Source organism: Bos indicus x Bos taurus, chromosome 9, assembly GCF_003369695.1.
Source record: "Bos indicus x Bos taurus breed Angus x Brahman F1 hybrid chromosome 9, Bos_hybrid_MaternalHap_v2.0, whole genome shotgun sequence".
In the NCBI taxonomy this organism is placed as follows: domain Eukaryota; kingdom Metazoa; phylum Chordata; class Mammalia; order Artiodactyla; family Bovidae; genus Bos; species Bos indicus x Bos taurus.
In genome coordinates, this window is record NC_040084.1 from 60,861,476 (window position 1) to 60,879,771 (window position 18,296).

Sequence of the window (18,296 nt, forward strand, 5' to 3'; positions counted from 1 at the left end):
AAAAAAAATGGGAGAGTGTGTGTAGGTTTGGGCTCTCCAGGTGGCACTACAGGTAAAGAACCCACCTACCGGGGCAGTTAGACACAAGAGACACAGGTTTGATCCCTGGGTCGGGAAGATTCTCTGGAGGAGGGCATGGCAACCCACTCCAGTTTTCTTGCCTGGAGACTCCCTTGGACAGAGGAGCCTGGTAGGCTACAGTCCATAGGGTTGTAGAGAGTTGGACATGAATGACGCAATTTAGCATGCATGCAGTGCATGTAGGTGTAGGTGATATGCAGATACATAATGATGCAACTTAGCATGCCCGTGTGTAAGTTATATGCAGATACATAAGGAACTTGAGCATCTTTGGATTTTGGTATCTGCTGAGGGGAGTCTTAGAGCCAACCCCAGGCTCTAAGCCTACTCCATAGGAATGACTGTACATACACATTTGTTTTTGCTGAATCATTTGGGAGTAAGTTACAGATCATGATCCTTTGACCATAGCTGTTAATACTTGAGCATCTGTCTCTTAATAACAAGGACGTTTTCTTACAGGACCATAGTTTAATATCAAATTAAGCCTATTTAACATGGCTTTATGACTCTATTGTAGAATCCTTTGTTAAATTTTATCAGTGGTCCCAATTCTCTCTTTAATCGCAGTTTTTTCCCCCAGATGAGGGATCTAGCCTAGCACTTGGCTGCCTCTTCATGCTGCTTTATTTTGGAAAAGTTCTTCACCCCTTCTTGGTCTTTCATCAGGCCGTGCTTTGGACAGCCAGGTTATTCTGTCACGAAAAGCAGGAAGCCCTCATGGGCCACAGAGAGGAGAACTAACCTCCATCTGTCACTTGTGTCCTTCAGGTGCATGGAGAGGTCAGCCACTTGGTGTGTCAGTAGGAAACTGACCATCATACACTGTGTACCTTCTTGTGATTGGGTGTTTCTGAGATATTTAGCTGAAAAGCACTGTAAGTGTAGACTCCCTAACGGTACCATTATCATTCTTTGTGATAATCTGGTCTTGTTGCTGGGTTACAAATTGTAGTTCTTAATGGTCAAATATGTTTTCGTTTCTGTTCCCATTTAGCCTCAAAGAAGATGGAGCAGGAACCCCCTATGACAAGGAATCAACAGCCATTATAAAGCTGAATAATACAACAGTTCTTTATTTAAAAGAGGTGACAAAGTTCCTGGCTCTTGTGTGCTTTGTCAGAGAGGAAAGCTTTGAAAGAAAAGGTAACTTTGTGTGTGTGTGATTTAAATGAAGCATTTCCATTCAGACGGATACTGCCTTTCCTGCTTGTTGATGTGGGTGGACAGTGGCCATGCCTCTGGAGGCTTCCAGACTTCAGTCACAGGCTCCCCTGGCTCCTGCCCCCATCAGTGGGGTTTTGGGATCCGTGAATCAGCCTGCCCTCTAGTGATACCCCTGCCGTGAGGTGATAGTGGAACCAGACCCCCCTCCCAGGGAGGGGCTGTAGGTTTTCTGCGAGCGAAGCTAGCTGGGGTATTATTGCCTGGCTGCAGAGTCCCTTACCCCAGGGAGGGCCAAGGCCTCCCTCTTGGTCCACACCTCTAGAAGGTTTTAGAGACACTGTGACCACTTGTCCTCCCTATGTAAAGGATGAAACTCATACAGTCTTAAAGCTAGACTTTTTTAAACTTCTGTTCAGCCCTTGTCCATTCTTTAGTCCTAAAACACAGGGGTGGCATTGTGATTCTAAAAAAGGGAAGATACGAGTATGCTTAATAACGTCACCGAATATTTTTTAGGACCAAATTGAGTTTTATTTTGAAATAAAAGCAATTAACCTCTTAAAGATACTCATATTCCCTGCCCCCCATCTACACTGGGAAATATCAGCTTACTGATGTAGTTAAGGATTTTTGCTAGTAATCAGGAGATTATTTACCCTAAATGGAAAAGGAAATGGCAACCCACTCCAGTATTCTTGCCTGGAGAATCCCATGGACAGAGGAGCCTGGCAGGCTGCAGTCCATGGGCTTGCAAGAGTCAGACACAACTTGGTGACTAAACCATTACCCTAAATTCCCAATAGCCTTTTTTCTTATAAGCAATACATGTTCATTATTTTAAAATGCTTTGAAAACTTAAAGTATACAGAGCAAAATAAAATCACTGAATTTCACCATCTTAGAGCTGAACCCCGTGTTAAATTTCTGGTTTTCTTACTCCTTTTCTCCCTTCCTGTCACCGTTTCTTCTGTTATCCCCTTTCCTTCCTTTCTTCCAACAAAACTGGTGCCATTTTGTCTATATAGTTTTTTATCCTTTTGTTTTCACTTATTTGTACCCTGAAGATTTTCTTAATTCTTTAGACCATAAAAGCATAATTAAGGTTTATATTACTTTTCTGTTAAAAAGTAGTAGCTTTGTTTAGAAAATTTAGAAATAATGAGCAAAAAGGAAATAATCATTGGTAAGTTTCTCACTGTCATCATATTAAACTTGTTTGCTTTTTAGGGTGACTAACCATCTCCATTTGCCTGGGACAGGGAGGGGGGTTCCTGAGAAAAGGGACCTTCAGGGCTGAAACTTGAAAAGTCCCAGGCAAATGCGATGAATCAATCACCCTAGCTTTATAAAGGCTTGATGCTTTACATATGCAGAAAGTGGTTCGCTCGGTTTTTGCTGCCTTAATCTCAGTAGTGAGTCCTGTTAGTGTTGCTGACAGTCGACACTTACTGATTGATCTGTCCTTATGTTGGTTTCTATCTGCATTTTCTCGGATCATCTTTTACTGCTCTGGCAGAAAGGGGAGGATGGAAAGCAGAAGTGGGGTTCTTGGAAAGGAAGGTGGTTAAAAAATACAGCCATCTGGGCCCACCACCGAACAACTAGAGTGAAGTTCCTGGGAGAAGAGCCTGGAGTTTGTTCATTTTATAAAAATTTCCAGGATGCTTTTAATGTGCAGAATCGCTGAACCTATAGAAGGATATGGGACCATCCCTTAACTTTGTATGGTGCTGAAGATAGTGCTTATTCTGTTCATGTCTCTGTTCCTGTATTTTTCAACTGCCTTTTATGAAAGAGTGAAATAAACAGCACTCGTTGTATACAGTTCCTTTAAAAACCTCAGTTGTGAATTTTTCACTTTTAAAACTCCAAATGCAGCAAGATTACTGTTATGTTTTAAATGTGCACAGATGACAGGTGTCAGGCATCATCAGTAGTCTCTCTCTGAAATTTCCTAGAGTTGAGTTCTCACTGAGCCAAAGCCCTTTAGCTAAGCTTTCTGCCTAAGGCAGTTAGTTGCACACATAGGTAGAGTTTTGAGGTGGCTCTCACATATCTTACTCAAACTCTCCTAAATAAAATCATGTCTTTGGTCCATGTTTCTTTCTTTTTTGGAAGTTCATGTTTTATTTGGAAAATGGTTCCAAGAAATAAAAGTGAGGAAGTGGGGAAATAGAGAAGGGAGGGAGGAAAACTATCCTCAGTTTCAGTTCAGTCGTTCAGTCGTGTCTGACTCTTTGCAACCCCATGAACCGCAGCACGCCAGGCCTCCCTGTCCATCACCAACTCCCGGAGTCCACCCAAACCCATGTCCATTGTGTCAGTGATGCCATCCAACCATCTCATCCTCTGTTGTCCCCTTCTCCTGCCCTCAATCTTTCCCAGCATCAAGGTCTTTTCAAATGAGTCAGCTCTCCGCATCAGGTGGCCAAAGTATTGGAGTTTCAGCTTCAACATCAGTCCCTCCAATGAACACCCAGGACTGATCTCCTTTAGGATGGACTGGTTGGATCTCCTTGCAGTCCAAGGGACTCTCAGGAGTCTTCTCCAACACCACAGTTCAAAAGCATCAATTCTTCCACACTCAGCTTTGTTTATAGTCCAACTCTCACATCCATACATGACCACTGGAAAAACCATAGCCTAGACGGACCTTTGTTGGCAAAGTAATATTTCTGCTTTTTAATATACTATCTAGGTTGGTCATAACTTTCCTTCCAAGGAGTAAGCATCTTTTAATTTCATGGCTGCAGTCACCTTCCGCAGTGATTTTGGAGCCCAGAAAAATAAAATCTGACACTGTTTCCACTGTTTCCCCATCTATTTGCCATAAAGTGATGGGACCAGATGCCATATCTTCGTTTTCTGAATGTTGAGCTTTAAGCCAACTTTTTCACTCTCCTCTTTCACCTTCATCAAGAGGCTCTTTAGTTCTTCTTCACTTTCTGCTATAAGGGTGGTGTCATCTGCAAATCTGAGGTTATTGATATTTCTCCCTTCAGTCTTGATTCCAGCTTGTGCTTCATCCAGCTCAGCGTTTCTCATGATGTACTCTACATACAAGTTAAATAAGCAGGGTGACAATATACAGTCTTGACGTACTCCTTTTCCTATTTGGAACCAGTCTGTTTTTCCATGTCCAGTTCTAACTGTTGCTTCCTGACCTGTATATAGGTTTCTCAAGAGTCAGATGAGGTGGTCTGGTATTCCCATCTCTTTCAGAATTTTCCACAGGTTTTTGTGATACACACAGTCAAAGGTTTTGGTATAGTCAGTAAAGCAGAAATAGATGTTTTTCTGGAATTCTCTTGCTTTTTCCATGATCCAGCGGATGTTGGCAATTTGATCTCTGGTTCCTCTGCCTTTTCTAAAACCAGCTTGAACATCTGGAAGTTCGTGGTTCATGTATTGCTGAAGCCTGGCTTGGAGAATTTTGAGTATTACTTTACTAGTGTGTGAGATGAGTGCAATTGGGCGGTAGTTTGAGCATTCTTTGGCATTACCTTTCTTTGGGATTGGAATGAAAACTGACCTTTTCCAGTCCTGTGGCCACTGCTGAGTTTTCCAAATTTGCTGACGTATTGAGTGCAGCACTTTCACAGCATCATCTTTTAGAATTTGAAATAGCTCAACTGGAATTCCATCACCTCCACTAGCTTTGTTCGTAGTGATGCTTCCTAAGGCCCACCTGACTTCACATTCCAGGATGTCCGGCTCTAGGTGAGTGTGAGTGATTACACCTTCGTGATTATTTGAGTTGTGAAGATCTTTTTTGTATAGTTCTTCTGTGTATTCTTGCCATCTCTTCTTAATATCTTCTACTTCTGTTAGGTCCATACCATTTCTGTCCTTTATTGAGCCCATCTTTGCATGAAATGTTCCCTTGGTATCTCTAATTTTCTTGAAGAGATTTCTAGCCTTTCCCATTCTACTGTTTTCCTCTATTTCTTTGCATTGATCACTGAAGAAGGCTTTCTTATCTCTCCGTGCTGTTCTTTGGAATGCTGCATTTAAATGGGTATATCTACCCTTTTCTCCTTTGCTTTGCGCTTCTCTTCTTTTCACAGCTATTTATAAGGCCTCCCCAGACATCCATTTTGCTGTTTTGTATTTCTTTTTCTTGGGGATGGTCTTGCTCCCTGTGTCTCCTGTACAGTGTAATGAGCCTCCATCCATAGTTCATCAGGCACTCTATCAGATCTAAAGATCTGTCTATAGATCTAAATCTATTTCTCACTTCCATTGTATAGTCATAAGGGATTTGATTTAGGTCATGTGTGAATGGTTTAGTGGTTTTCCCCACTTTCTTCAATTTAAGTCTGAATTTGGCAATAAGGAGTTCATGATCTGAGCCACAGTCCGCTTCCAGTCTTGTTTTTGCTGACTATATAGAGCTTCTCCATCTTTGCCTGCAAGGCATATAATCAATCTGATTTCAGTGTTGACCATCTGGTGATGTCCATGTGTAGAGTCTTCTCCTGTGTTGTTGGAAGAGGGTGTTTGCTATGACCAGTTCGTTCTCTTGGCAGAACTCTGTTAGCCTTTGCCTTGCTTCATTCTGTATGCCAAGGCCAAATTTGCCTGTTACTCCAGGTGTTTCTTTGGAGAAGGCAATAGCACCCCATTCCAGTACTCTTGCCTGGAAAATGCCATGGACGGAGGAGTCTGGTGAGCTGCAGTCCATGTGGTCGTTAAGAGTTAGACATGACTGAGCGACTTCACTTTCACTTTTCACTTTCATGCATTGGAGAAGGAAATGGCAACCCACTCCAGTGTTCTTGCCTGGAGAATCCCAGGGACAGCGGAGCCTGGTCGGCTGCCATCGATGGGGTCGCACAGAGTCGGACACGACTGAAGCCACTTAGCAGCAGCAACCAGGTATTTCTTGGCTTCCTACTTTTGCATTCCAGTCCCCTATAATGAAAAGGACATCTTTTTGGGGTGTTAGTTCTAGCAGGTCTTGTGGGTCTTCATAGAACCGTTCAACTTCAGCTTCTTCAGCATTACTGGTTGAGGCATGGCCTTGGACTACCGTGATATTGAATGGTTTGCCTTGGAAACGAACAGAGATCATTCTGTCGTTTTTGAGATTGCATCCAAGTTCTCCATTTCGGACTCTTTGTTGACTGTGATCACTATTCCATTTCTTCTAAGGGATTCCTGCCCACAATAGTAGATATAATGGTCATCTGAGTTAAATGCACCCATTCCAGTCCATCTTAGTTCACTGATTCCTGGAATGTCGATGTTCACTCTTGCCGTCTCCTGTTTAACCATTTCCAATTTGCCTTGATTCATGGGCCTAACATTCCAGGTTCCTGTGCAGTATTGCTCTTTACAGCATCGGATCTTGCTTCTATCAACAGTCCCATCCATAACTGGGTGTTGTTTTTGCTTTGACTCCATCTTTCTGGAGTTATTTCTCCACTGATCTCCAGTAGCATATTGGGCACCTACTGGCCTGGGGAGTTCATCTTTCAGTATCCTATCTTTTTGCCTTTTCATACTGTTCATGCGGTTCTCAAGGCAAGAATACTGAAGTGGTTTGCCATTCCCTTCTCCAGTGGACCACGTTCTGTCAGACCTCTCCACCGTGACCTGTCCGTCTTGGGAGGCCCCACACGGCATGGGTTAGTTTCATTGATTTAGACAAGGCTGTGGTCCATGTGATCAGATTGGCTAGTTGTCTGTGATTGTGGTTTCAGTCTGTCTGACCTCTGATGCCCTCTCTCAGCACCTACCGTCTTACTTGGGTTTCTCTTACCTTGGACGTGGGGTATCTCTTCATGGCCGCTCCAGCAAAGCACAACTGCTGCTCCTTACCTTGGACGTGGGGTAACTCCTCTTGGCCGCTGCCCCTGACCACTATCTTCAGTGGCAGCTTTATACTCACTTCTTTTAAAAAATACTTTTAAAATGCTTTTTATTATTTTAATTTTTTTTTTCTTTTATTTCTTTGGCTACACCGTGAGGCATGCAGGATCATAACCGCTGGTGCACCAGGGAGTTCCCTTATGCTCACTTCTGCTGAGGGAATCTTGGAGAAGCTATGTGTGCAAAAAACTGAGAATCACCCCCATTGGATATGCAAGATGGCAACTTTGTCCACCAGCTCGCATACCCCGTCACGAGGGGTACCCTCAGAGGCTTTTATTCCCATAGCCCTAGTACCTGTCTGTGTGCCAAAGAAAGCCTCCAGCAGAAAAGAAATGCCCACACCTGGGCTTACTTATTTCTTTCCCGCTCTTTCTCACCGGTCTTTGCCTGAGGAAATGGTCTCTTCATTTTGTTGCACTGTGGTCACTGTCACTGCAGAAGCAGCAGAGGGCGCCACTCAGGGTTTCCTGCTCCTGGAAGTTGAGATGGTGTTTCTTAAGTGCACTTGTGGTTAGTTATCTGGCTGCTTTGAAGCATTCCTTGCCTTGGCTGGAATCCCAATCCCATTTTTATGTATTTATTTATTTGTGTGTGTGTGTGGGGGGGGGCTCTGGAAACATCACCTGAGTGGATGGAAATATTCTGGGGGCTAGTTATTTTAATAAGTTTAAAGGTAGTAGACTTTGAACTTCCTGATCCCTGGGTCAGGAAGACCCTTGGAAAAGGGGAATGGCAACCCACTCCAGTATTCTTGCCTGGAGAATCCCATGGTCAGAGGAGCCTAGCGGGCTACAGTCCACGGGTCTCAAAGAGTTAGACACAACTGAGCGACTATCACTTCCACTTTCAGAGGTAGTAAAGGGAACCCACTGCCTTATCCTAACTGGTATATAATAATACTGCTCTCAATACTTTTACATATTAATGCTGATGATCTGAAATGTGCTCAGGACTTGGATTATATTTTATTCTATTTTTGTATCATTAATTTCTGAAAACGCAAGAAAATTCTCCCTTACTATTCGCCGTTTAAAATTTACTTAACATTGAAACACTGAGAGTGTCATTGATTGTTGAATTTCTTAGCTCAGAGTTGACCTGAGCCGATGATAACCCCTCTGAAATCAGGGACTTTGTTTTCCCTGGGGCTTATGACAGTAGCTTAAATATTTCCTGAATATCTTTTCAGTAAATATTGATTGATGGGTACTGTGACCTGGAGATGTAAGCTAACCTCCAAGTCAAGGTCTGCCTCCATTCAGAGTCAATTTAATAATGCCTTTTGGGGAAAAGATACTAATAAATATTTCACTGAAGGTATATCTTAATTGTTCTTACAATTTTTAATTCTGAAAGATTTTTTACAAGGGCAGTTCAGTTGTTTCTTCAAAACTTTGGGGTCATAGACACTTTTGAAAATGTGGTATATACTCTGGAACCTTTCCTTTGTAAAAATATATATTCACAAGACTTTACCTGCAATTCCTGAAGCTCAGCTGCAGACCTTCTTGGGAAGTCTATGGACCTTATGTTTTTCTCCTCTACCGCCCCCTACTGGCATTTCCTCACTATGGCTGACTTGAAAAGGCTTCTAGGTGGCACTTAGAAATATTTTTTTGTTTTCTTCTCCAGGGCTGATTGACTATAATTTTCATTGCTTCCGGAAGGCCATCCATGAAGTTTTTGAGGTGAGAATGAAAGTAGTGAAATCGCGAAAGGTTCAGAATCGGCTGCAGAAGAAAAAAGGAGCCACCCCCAACGGGACGCCTAGGGTGCTGCTGTAGGTGAGGTTTCAGGAGCATCTTTTGAAATCAGACGTTTCATTGAAGCTGCTGCTACGTGTTGCACTAAAGGAAGAGGAGGAAGGAGATTGGGACACAAGACATACGTTTGTTGTAAAAAACTCAAGAAGAAGAAGGAGATTGGGACATATGACATACGTTTGTTGTAAAAAAAAAAAAAAATCCTGCCACCCTTTCTTTTAATCTTCTCTTTTTTAAATAAAGTAAGCACTTTGAAGCAAAAACTTGTATATTAACAATGAAGTGAAATCTACTGTTACTTCATTACACAAATGTAAACTTTTATGGTCTGTAGTCAGAAAAAATCCTGTGTGCGTACTGCCAGGAACTGTATATATTTTGCACTTTTTCATGTTTTCTTTTTCTCATGAAACTAAACTTTGATAAAACAACTTTTCTAAGCTTTGTTCTGTCCTTGGTGTCTAGGACATGCATACTGAGTCCGTATCTATGGGGCAAATGGAAATTAATCAAAAAGTGATGGATAAGCAATGACTTTTTTAAGCATGAGAATCTTTGCTACCAATTGTTGAGAAAAATCATTTTTCCATGGAGGAACAGCTTGGGGCGGCAAGCTCCAGGAGCAATAAGACCTGTCCCCTGTTTATAATGGATATAAATAGAAGTTTTATAGAATAATATTAGCACCAAACTTATCTAAACATTTCTATAGCTCTGAGAGTGCTTCCCTACCTGACAGTTTTTATAAAACTCTTTACCTCAACAGACATCTCTAAAATCATTTTATACAGAGAGGTTCTTTCTTTCTGTTGTGTTATTGTTGTCCTTTGGGACCATCTTTCCAAAATGGTGCCCATCACTGGAGAGAAATTGAAATGTCGCTGAATTGCAGGGTTTCTGAAGGCTTTTCTGTACCTGCCACCCAGGCTAAAGTAATATCAGAAGCTACGTGGTTTCCCAAATGGAGGTGACTGGCAATTGCAGATTTAAAAATACATCCTATACAATTTTTCGCCTCTGTGGAATGGGCCTCTTGCCATGCAAGAATCCAAATGTTTATTTAGGACCAGTTTCTTTCTTTCTTTTTTTTACACTGCTCCACAACCACAGGCAATATTTCAGTTCTCTGCCACAGAACTGAATCCTGGTGGGCATCTTTGTCACCTCTGAGTCTCCTCAGCTGTGACAGTGTGCCTCATGGACTCTGCTTGTCCCCACCTTACGACTGAACTAGGGCTCAGCTCGCCAGCAGCATGCTCTGCATGGCTAAAAAAGCCGTCCTGAAAACTGCTGAAGGGCAGTGGGCGAGGGTGACCAGAGGAGGCATTATAGTTAGCTATGTGTCTGTTTCTATGAAATTCTTCCTCTTATGTTTACATTAGACCAACAGCAAGTGAAGAGATTCTAAATCTACCCCCATCCCAAACCATTCCAAGTAGATAATTCTAGGTCCATCCCAAGGCTCAGTGCCTAAAGCATGTTGGCGAGTATTAGAAAATATTCATATGTATATATTTTTAGCAGAGCCTCGTAGGGATAGCAATGCTGATCCTAGCAAAAATGGATAGTTCCTAAAGCAACTTTTCCGTGAGACTGTCTGTGGCTTCTTTCTATCCTCTCCTTGTCCATTCTTCCCAAGTCCTATTCCTTTGAGGCTGGAAACTGCAATTTAAGGTGGTAGCTGATTTAAGGCTTGAGCCCTCCCAAGGATCTGTGCATTTTGGAAGGAAATTTGTAAAAATCATGAAGGTGCCCTAACTCCCTTCCTCATGATTCCTGCTCAGAAGCACTGTGTCGGATCCCAGGGCTCCAGGGAAGTCTTTTTTCCTAATTTCCAAACCTATAACCTGTTGGGCCTTTGCCAGCATGGTACCTGGAGGCTATTCTTACAAATCTAATTCTTTAATACTTTTTACACAGTGTTTCTTTCTAAATACGCAAATACAGAATCACTTTTCTAAAACAACTTTATCCTCAAGATAGAGACATTTGCCTAACTGGTAAATCACACGTTACTTAGGTATATATATTAATTGTAACTAGGTGGAGCTTCCATTTAAGCTGGGTATATGATGGGTTTTGTTAAAATGTGCCTTAAATGCCTACTACTTCAAGAGCAAATGATTCTTTGAGGGAAAGGCAAAGTTAATGCTATGGCATCAGACCCAAGTTCATGGTAGTACTCTTTGATTAATGACACTGATATATAGACTACTGCCTCAAAGCCGTCAGCATGGCGATGACCTCTTAGTTAAAGAAAATGTAGGAGTTACGTCTAAGCATTCAGTTTCTGAACTCTGTGCTATTGGAATCACAAAATCTCTTCAATTCCTTTTTCACTTGTTTTTGATACGGGACTTAGCTTTCTTGTGTGTGATCACTTTCACGTCTCAAATCCACGGCTATAAATACATATAAGTATACAAAATAATGTGTAAATATGAAGCTCAAATACATGGCTACGGTGACTGCTCTGGAATATTTCTGCTCATTTTCAAAGGTTGAGAACTTGACCTAGAGGTTTTCAGGGCAATTAGAAATTACATGTGGGGGTGAGACTCTGAATTATCATCTTTGTTTAGTTTCAGTAATATAGATTAGCCTATATAGCCAGAGTGGCATATTTCTTTTTTTTTTTTTTCAGAGTGGCGTATTTCTGATGGTTTAGACATTAAAAACTGGTTGACATTCACAGACAGTACTATTTTGTGAATATAATATATTTTGGACCCTTAAATATAAAATAAATAAAAACACAGCAATATTGTTATGTACGGGTTATATGCGAACTCTGTTTGAAATATATTCAAGAAAAACAGCTGAATTGTCTTGATTATTAAAGTATGGTATACATTCAATTCATGCAGACTGGATGTAATTTGTAATCAAGTATAATATTCATTGGGCTTCCCTGGTGGCTCAGTGGTAAAGAATCCGCTTGCCAACACAGGAGACTTGGGTTTGATCCTTGGGTCGGGAAGATCCCCTGGAGAAGGAAATGGCAATCCACTCCAGTATTCTTTCCTGGGAAATCCCATGGACAGAAGAGCCTGGCTGGCTACAGTCCATAGCATTACAAAAGAGTCAGACATGACTTAGTGACTAAACAACAACAATAATACTCAGTATTATGTTTTATTTGAGCAGTATGTTATTTATAACCATTGTTAAACCATTGCTTTCAAGAATATTAGCTGCCAGTTTAAAAGCATGTGTGATGTGCTCATGATTTGGTAAGGATCTCATTGTATTTCAGGCATATTCATAACTAATCTTTCTGGGATCAGAATGGTCTCTTTCCTGAAAAGGAAGCATGGTCTTTCACATTTGTGAGGTTGTATATACTGTGCATGCATATCACTGCTTCATCAGACCTGTTGGTTTCTTTAGATAAATGTGTTTGTCCTAATTAACCAGCTCTCGTATTAGGGAAATGAGGATACATTTCTCTATTTAAGTTGGATTTACATTTTTTTTTTTAAACTCCTCTCTCCATGGGGCTGCCCAGGTGGCTCGGATGGTAAAGTGTCTGCCTGCAATGCAGGAGATTTAGGTATAGGTTCCATCCCTGGGTTGGGAAGATAGCCTGGAGTAGGAAATGGCAACCCACTCCAGTACTCTTGCCTGGAAAATTCCATGGATGGAGGAGCCTGGTAGGCTCCAGTCCCTGGGGTCGCAAAGAGCCAGACATGACTGAGTGACTTCACTTTCATCTGTCCATACTTTTGATGGGGATGTGCTTGTTTTGGCCATAGAACTTAATTCAGTAAACTTAAAGATTTTGATTCTTGCTGCTCTGGCCCTAATCCCCAGCCATCTAAAAATTCTTTACCTAATAGTCCACGTTTTGATTCTTAGTAAGATTCCGCTGTATAATGACTTTACAGGTCCACTCAGAGTTCTCTGAATAGGCTAGCATAAGATGTTATATATGAAATCCTGTTTCTGATTGGAAAATCTAATCTGAAATAACTACTTCCAAGATTTTTAATCAGTGGTGATATTGAGTATAGGGGAAAGAAAATGTCCTTAACAACATTATGAAATAGGAGTAGATAATGAGTGCACACGATAGGCGTGCAATGCTCTTAAGTGCTTTTACATAATTACCCTCATAAAGCCAAGAAGTGGGTACTGTTACTCTATTTTACAGTTGAGGCAACTGGGGCCAAAGAGATGAAATGACTTGGTTAAGATACTGCTAGTCAGGCACGAGGCCTGGAGTCTGACCTAGGAATCCACTCTGTCAACTGCTGCTCTAAGTACCTCACCAAATGTCCCTTAAAATGCCCTCATTTGGGGAATTCCCTGACGGTCCAGTGGTTAGGACTCTGTGCTTCCGGTGCAGTGGGCAGAGTTTCCATCCCTTGTCGGGGAATTAAGGGCTTCCCTTGTAGCTCAGTCGGTAAGGAATCTGCCTGCAGTGCAGGAAACCCGGGTTCGATCCCTGGGTTGGGAAGATCCTCTGGAGAAGGAAATGGCAACCCACTCCAGTATCCTTTCCTGGAAAGTCTCATGGACCGAAGAGCCTAGTGGGCTGCAGTCCATGGGGTCGCAAAGAGTCGGGCATGACTGAGCAACTAACTAATTAAACTTACATGCCAAGAGGCCAAAAAAAAAAATTCCCTGCTTTCATGAACAGAAAGAGGGACTTGAAGTTCAGGTTTCTGCTGCATGGGCTTATGAAGACTGACATGCTGAGGCGTTTATATATACAAGAATCAATAGGTACAGTCTTCTAGTGTGCTTCACCTGAAGGAGAAGCTCAACAAAGATGCTTTTTTTCTTCCTAATCCATTAAATAATTCTAATGCCAAAAATAATATTAACAGCGTTTAAATATCAGAAAATGTAAATACTTTTTATAGCCATTCGATTTTTTTTTTCTTTTTTTTGCGGTTGGGGGAGCTGTGTGCAAGGCTTGTGGGATCCCTGACCAGGGATTGAACCTGGGCCACATTAATAAAAGCACTAAGTCTAACCACTGGACCACCAGGGAATTCACAAGCCTGTTGATTTTTAAAGAAGCAATAGTATATCAAGCTCTAAGAAAATCAAGAGAGAATAAGCCTTTGATCTTAGCTGTATTCAATCTTTACCTTGATTTTGTAGTATAACAACTTAAAACACTGATCTGGATGAAAATTCTATAAGATATATTTCAACCCTAATCCTTCAGACCTATATTTAAAATTGCCACTAACGTAACCTTGTTGGACTCTTCTATAAGAGGAACCTCAAATCTAACATGTCCAAAATGAACTGGCTTCTTTCTTTACTAAATCTTGATTCCCTGTGATGATGTGACCATCTTCCTCCCTTCCCTGCCAGAAACTTGGGTCTCTTTTTTTTTTCCCACAAAAAGCTTTATTGTTTCCATTTGGTCTGAGGCTTGGGAGATTGCTCCAGGGTGGTTAGAAAGCTGTCAAATAGCTGCAGGAAGAACCCCTAACACCAGAGGGCCTCCTCAAAGTCAGATGGACTCGAGGCTCCTAGTTCTGCTTGGAGGGTGAGTCTTTCCAAGAGATGCTCACCAGCCCAGCCTGGGGACCAGCCAGTCTGGGGAGGTCAGTCACGTGGTTGCCATCTTCTTGATGAGTTTCACCTGCATATCCGGAAATGGGGGCAGAACCCAGGGCATGCAGACCCAAAAGGGCTTGAGGCAGTTCCTTTTCCATGAGAGTGGTAGCTATCTAGGCTCCTGGGTTTTACCCGACCTCATCCTGGGGAGGCTTTTGCACCTCCCGGAAGAGGGTCCAGCCATTGTACCTGTTTTGCCTTTTAAGAGGTACTTGGTACCTCTTCTTGAACAGTTTGTGGAAAAATGACCCTCGCCCACCAGAGCCACATCGTCACCATTCATAATAGCCCAGAGAGAGGGAGGTGTGGGAGGCCTGCAAAGGCATGTTGACCAGGAGGCTGATGGTGGCCTCCATCTTGGTATAACAACTCTGATGAATCTGGGAGCTCACAGCTAATTGGTAATGAAGAACTAAGCTCAGAAAATGGTGTTGGCAGGCCCTGGAGGCTCAGGGTAACTGAATGGCTAATTCCGAAGGTTGCGACTGGAAGAGGTTGGAGGCTGGAGCAAAGGGCATCCCTGGGTCTGTTCTGTCCAATTATTGAAGAGAGATTTGAGGGACCACCGAGCACACTGCTTGAACCTCAGCCTTGACTCTTGCCTCCGGCTCACTCCAGGCAATCCCCGAGTCCCTTCAGCTCAGTCTTACAAAGGTCTCCCGGATCTCTCCTCTCCACCTCCCTCCACTATCCTGGCCAAGACCACCTTCTCCTCATGTTTGAATCTCAGTATCCTCTCCCAGTGTCCCTCCGCCTCAGCCATCCATCCACTCCATTCTCCACACCAGACCTGGACTGACACCTAACCACACTTCAGACCACCTCACCGCTTGCTCATTAACACCCTGTGTGGGTTTCTACTACAAATAGCAGTCAAACTCCTCAATGACATTTGCAAGACCCTGTCTGCCCAGTCCAGACCCCTTCTCCAGCCTTGGTTCCTTCTCCCTCAACAGAGCTGCTCTGGTGGCTCATTCCTTTATCAGTCATTTTCTGAGATATAATTTTCTTTCATTCAACAATAATTGATAGGATATCTATTACATGCCAGACCTTGTGCTTAGTAAAATAGCTCAGAGACAGACACTGACGATGCAAGGATTTTGATATCTGAAAATAATAGAAAATAAACCAGTTTTAGGCCCTTCAGATATCAGTATTTGCAACCTCAGTTGTATCGAATCTTACATTCTCCAGCAAAGACCATGGAGGGCCATAATCAGCATCTGAGAAGTTGAGTTGTTCTAAGATCAGACCAATAGTGATACTTAATATATTATTAACATAATACATCATTAATCTACTGTAACTATTCTGTTGGCCAAAAACTTTGTTCAGGTTCCTGAACAAACTTTAGCCAACCCAGTAAATATAAGAAAGAGAGTGTGAAAGTAAAAATGTTTACTGAAGTAGTGCCTTTCCTTGTAATTGAAAAAAGAGGTACATTATCTTAAAACTGTGTTGTGTTACTTCAATGTTCACACTTTTCTAACTTAATCCACATGCAAAGTCAATATGATTTCCAAATTAGATTTAATAAAGAGTTTATCTTACAGATAAACTTTAATTTTTTACTTTAATAAAATTTTTTTATTTATTAAAACTTTTATTTTAATAAAACGTTTATAATACAGAGCTTTTCAATCTGTTGTACCAGAAACTGTGAGTGCTGGCCAAGGTGATGTTTATATCCTCCTAATATGTTGATATGAGTTACAGTGGAAGATGTGAGGCAACGCTGATGTAGGAAATAAGGCTAATACAGAGCTTTTTATTCATTTATTTGGCCGCACTGTGTGGCTTGTGAGATCTTAGCTCCCCAACCAGGGATTGAACCTGCACCCTCAGCAGTCTTTATAGAATATTATGCTTTTTAGTTTCAATAAATGATTTACAGTTAAAGCTGAGATGGAGTTTGGTCCTCAGTGTTCAATCTTGAAAAGAAAGTATTTTAAAAAGCAGAATGACCTTGTGAATTCATACCCAAAGAAGTGTTTGAATGGGATGCTTAAAACTGCCATAGGACAGAACTGTAGGAGTTAACCTTTTATGAAATCCATTTTTAACTTTTTACTGTGAGACACAATAAATACAATTTCACATTGCAAACTATCATGCCCTCATACTTGCAAATATTACTTTTTAAAAACTTCTCATTAAGTACTATCCTGTCTACTTCCAAGGCATTCTAGTGTTTTTCTCTTTCCTTTATACAAAAAAAGATCTCACAATCCACTCTTGGGTCATGGCCTGCCATTTGTAAGCACTGCTAGAAGAAACCCACTGAGAAGATCAAAGATACCTGAGGATTTTCTTTCTAACCTAAAATATTTTCCTTCTCTCTTTTAATTTTAAGATCTTAACAAATGTAGGGAAATTCTGAGGAAGTTCTTTAATTTTCCTTTCATCTGATCCAGGCTTTCAGCTGTGTCGATCAGAAAAATTTCACTTTTGCTGTCAGTGGAGATTTTACTGCATCTAGGAGCCATTTGTTAAACAAAGGACAGGTGTTTTGTTCCCTCGCATATTCACAATCTCCACAAATAGATATTCTTATATTTCTAATACCTTTGTAAGAAGCTTACTACTAATGATTTCCAGTGCTTGTTCTCTGAGGTCATAACCTCAGGAATAATTAATAAATATGTCTTCACCATTTTCCCCTGATTCCGCTAGGTGGCCTTTATAAGAAATTTGATAAAAATATATAAGAAATTTGTCTCATCGCTTGAGGTCCTTTCAAGAGATAGTGTCTTCTTGGAGTATTTTTTTAAAAAGGACAAAGACAAAATATAAGGCAACTCTCTTCTGAAGAATGATATTTTGGGGGAAAGTTTGCTTTCTATCCTGGCATATATGGTGTATATTTCCATTTAAGAACATTTGCACCTAAAGCCCACTTCAGCTTCTGGGGAAGTCAGACTGGCCCAGATGTTTTGTCACAAGATGTGATAAGGCAGACAAAGTATGGGATACCCATACCTTTTGGTTATTTTATGATGAAAGAATACATTGTAGGGAAGTCCAGGACCACTTTTTTTTTTTAAAGAGGTGGATGACTTGGTTATTATTCAAAATTTGCCTATAATTGTAAAGAGAATTTTACCAGGAAGCAGGTAAGGTTGTTCTAAAGGCGTTAATATTGTCTAATGTTCTGTGGCTGTAGAATTACTGTGAGTTCCATAATTCCTGTATGCCTTGAGCATCATCAATAGAATGTTTCACACATCTATGGACTATGATTTTTTTGTAAAGTTTGTGGATGCTATAGTGGTAAGTAAAACACAATTTTATTTAAAAGTATTGAAGTTTTGATAGTGGGGTGGTTTTTTGGTCATTTTACATTTTCCTAATGAATAGGAACTGAAAATTCTGTGAATGTAGAGAGCAGAGTTCTCAGCTGTTCTGACTGATCTGTAGCTGACCAAGTGTTATCCCTCAGCAAGTGGCTAAAAGGAGTCCAGAGAATGCCAAATTGGGGGCAACAGGATATGGGGACACAAGATAAAAAGGCATAGACTGAGTGGCAGAGGGACAGGGCCCAAAGAGCTATTAGGAAAGGACTCAAGGTGCGAGGGAGGAAACACGGCTGTGCCTGGCTCTCCAGCTGCCGTCATGAAGTACCTCTCACCCATGAACACCAGTTTTATCTTAGTTGCAGGTGTTTCCTGTAGAGCCAAGTTTAGCAAATGAAAGATCTCGTGTCAAACTCATCAGTTCATCAAAACTAAGGCGTAAAAAATAAAGTATTGTCATTTTTGTTGCTATTTCTAAAAGCACCTTTATTTTTAAAAAAGAAATGCAATCATGCAAATAAAGCAAAAGCAC

General features: G+C 41.3%; 1 protein-coding gene across 3 annotated transcripts in view; it reads left to right on the forward strand.

The window, feature by feature from the left end:
- Nucleotides 1–11,746, forward strand: part of RRAGD (Ras related GTP binding D) — a 56,847-nt gene extending 45,101 nt beyond the window's left edge. For all 3 annotated transcript variants that reach the window (XM_027551409.1, XM_027551408.1, XM_027551407.1), the window contains exons 7-8: nt 1,079–1,227; nt 8,758–11,746. In XM_027551409.1, coding sequence (XP_027407210.1) covers nt 1,079–1,227; nt 8,758–8,909 — 301 coding nt within the window. In that variant the 3' untranslated portion in view covers nt 8,910–11,746. The remainder of the gene's footprint in view (nt 1–1,078; nt 1,228–8,757) is intronic.
- The last annotated feature ends 6,550 nt before the right edge of the window (nt 11,747–18,296 follow it).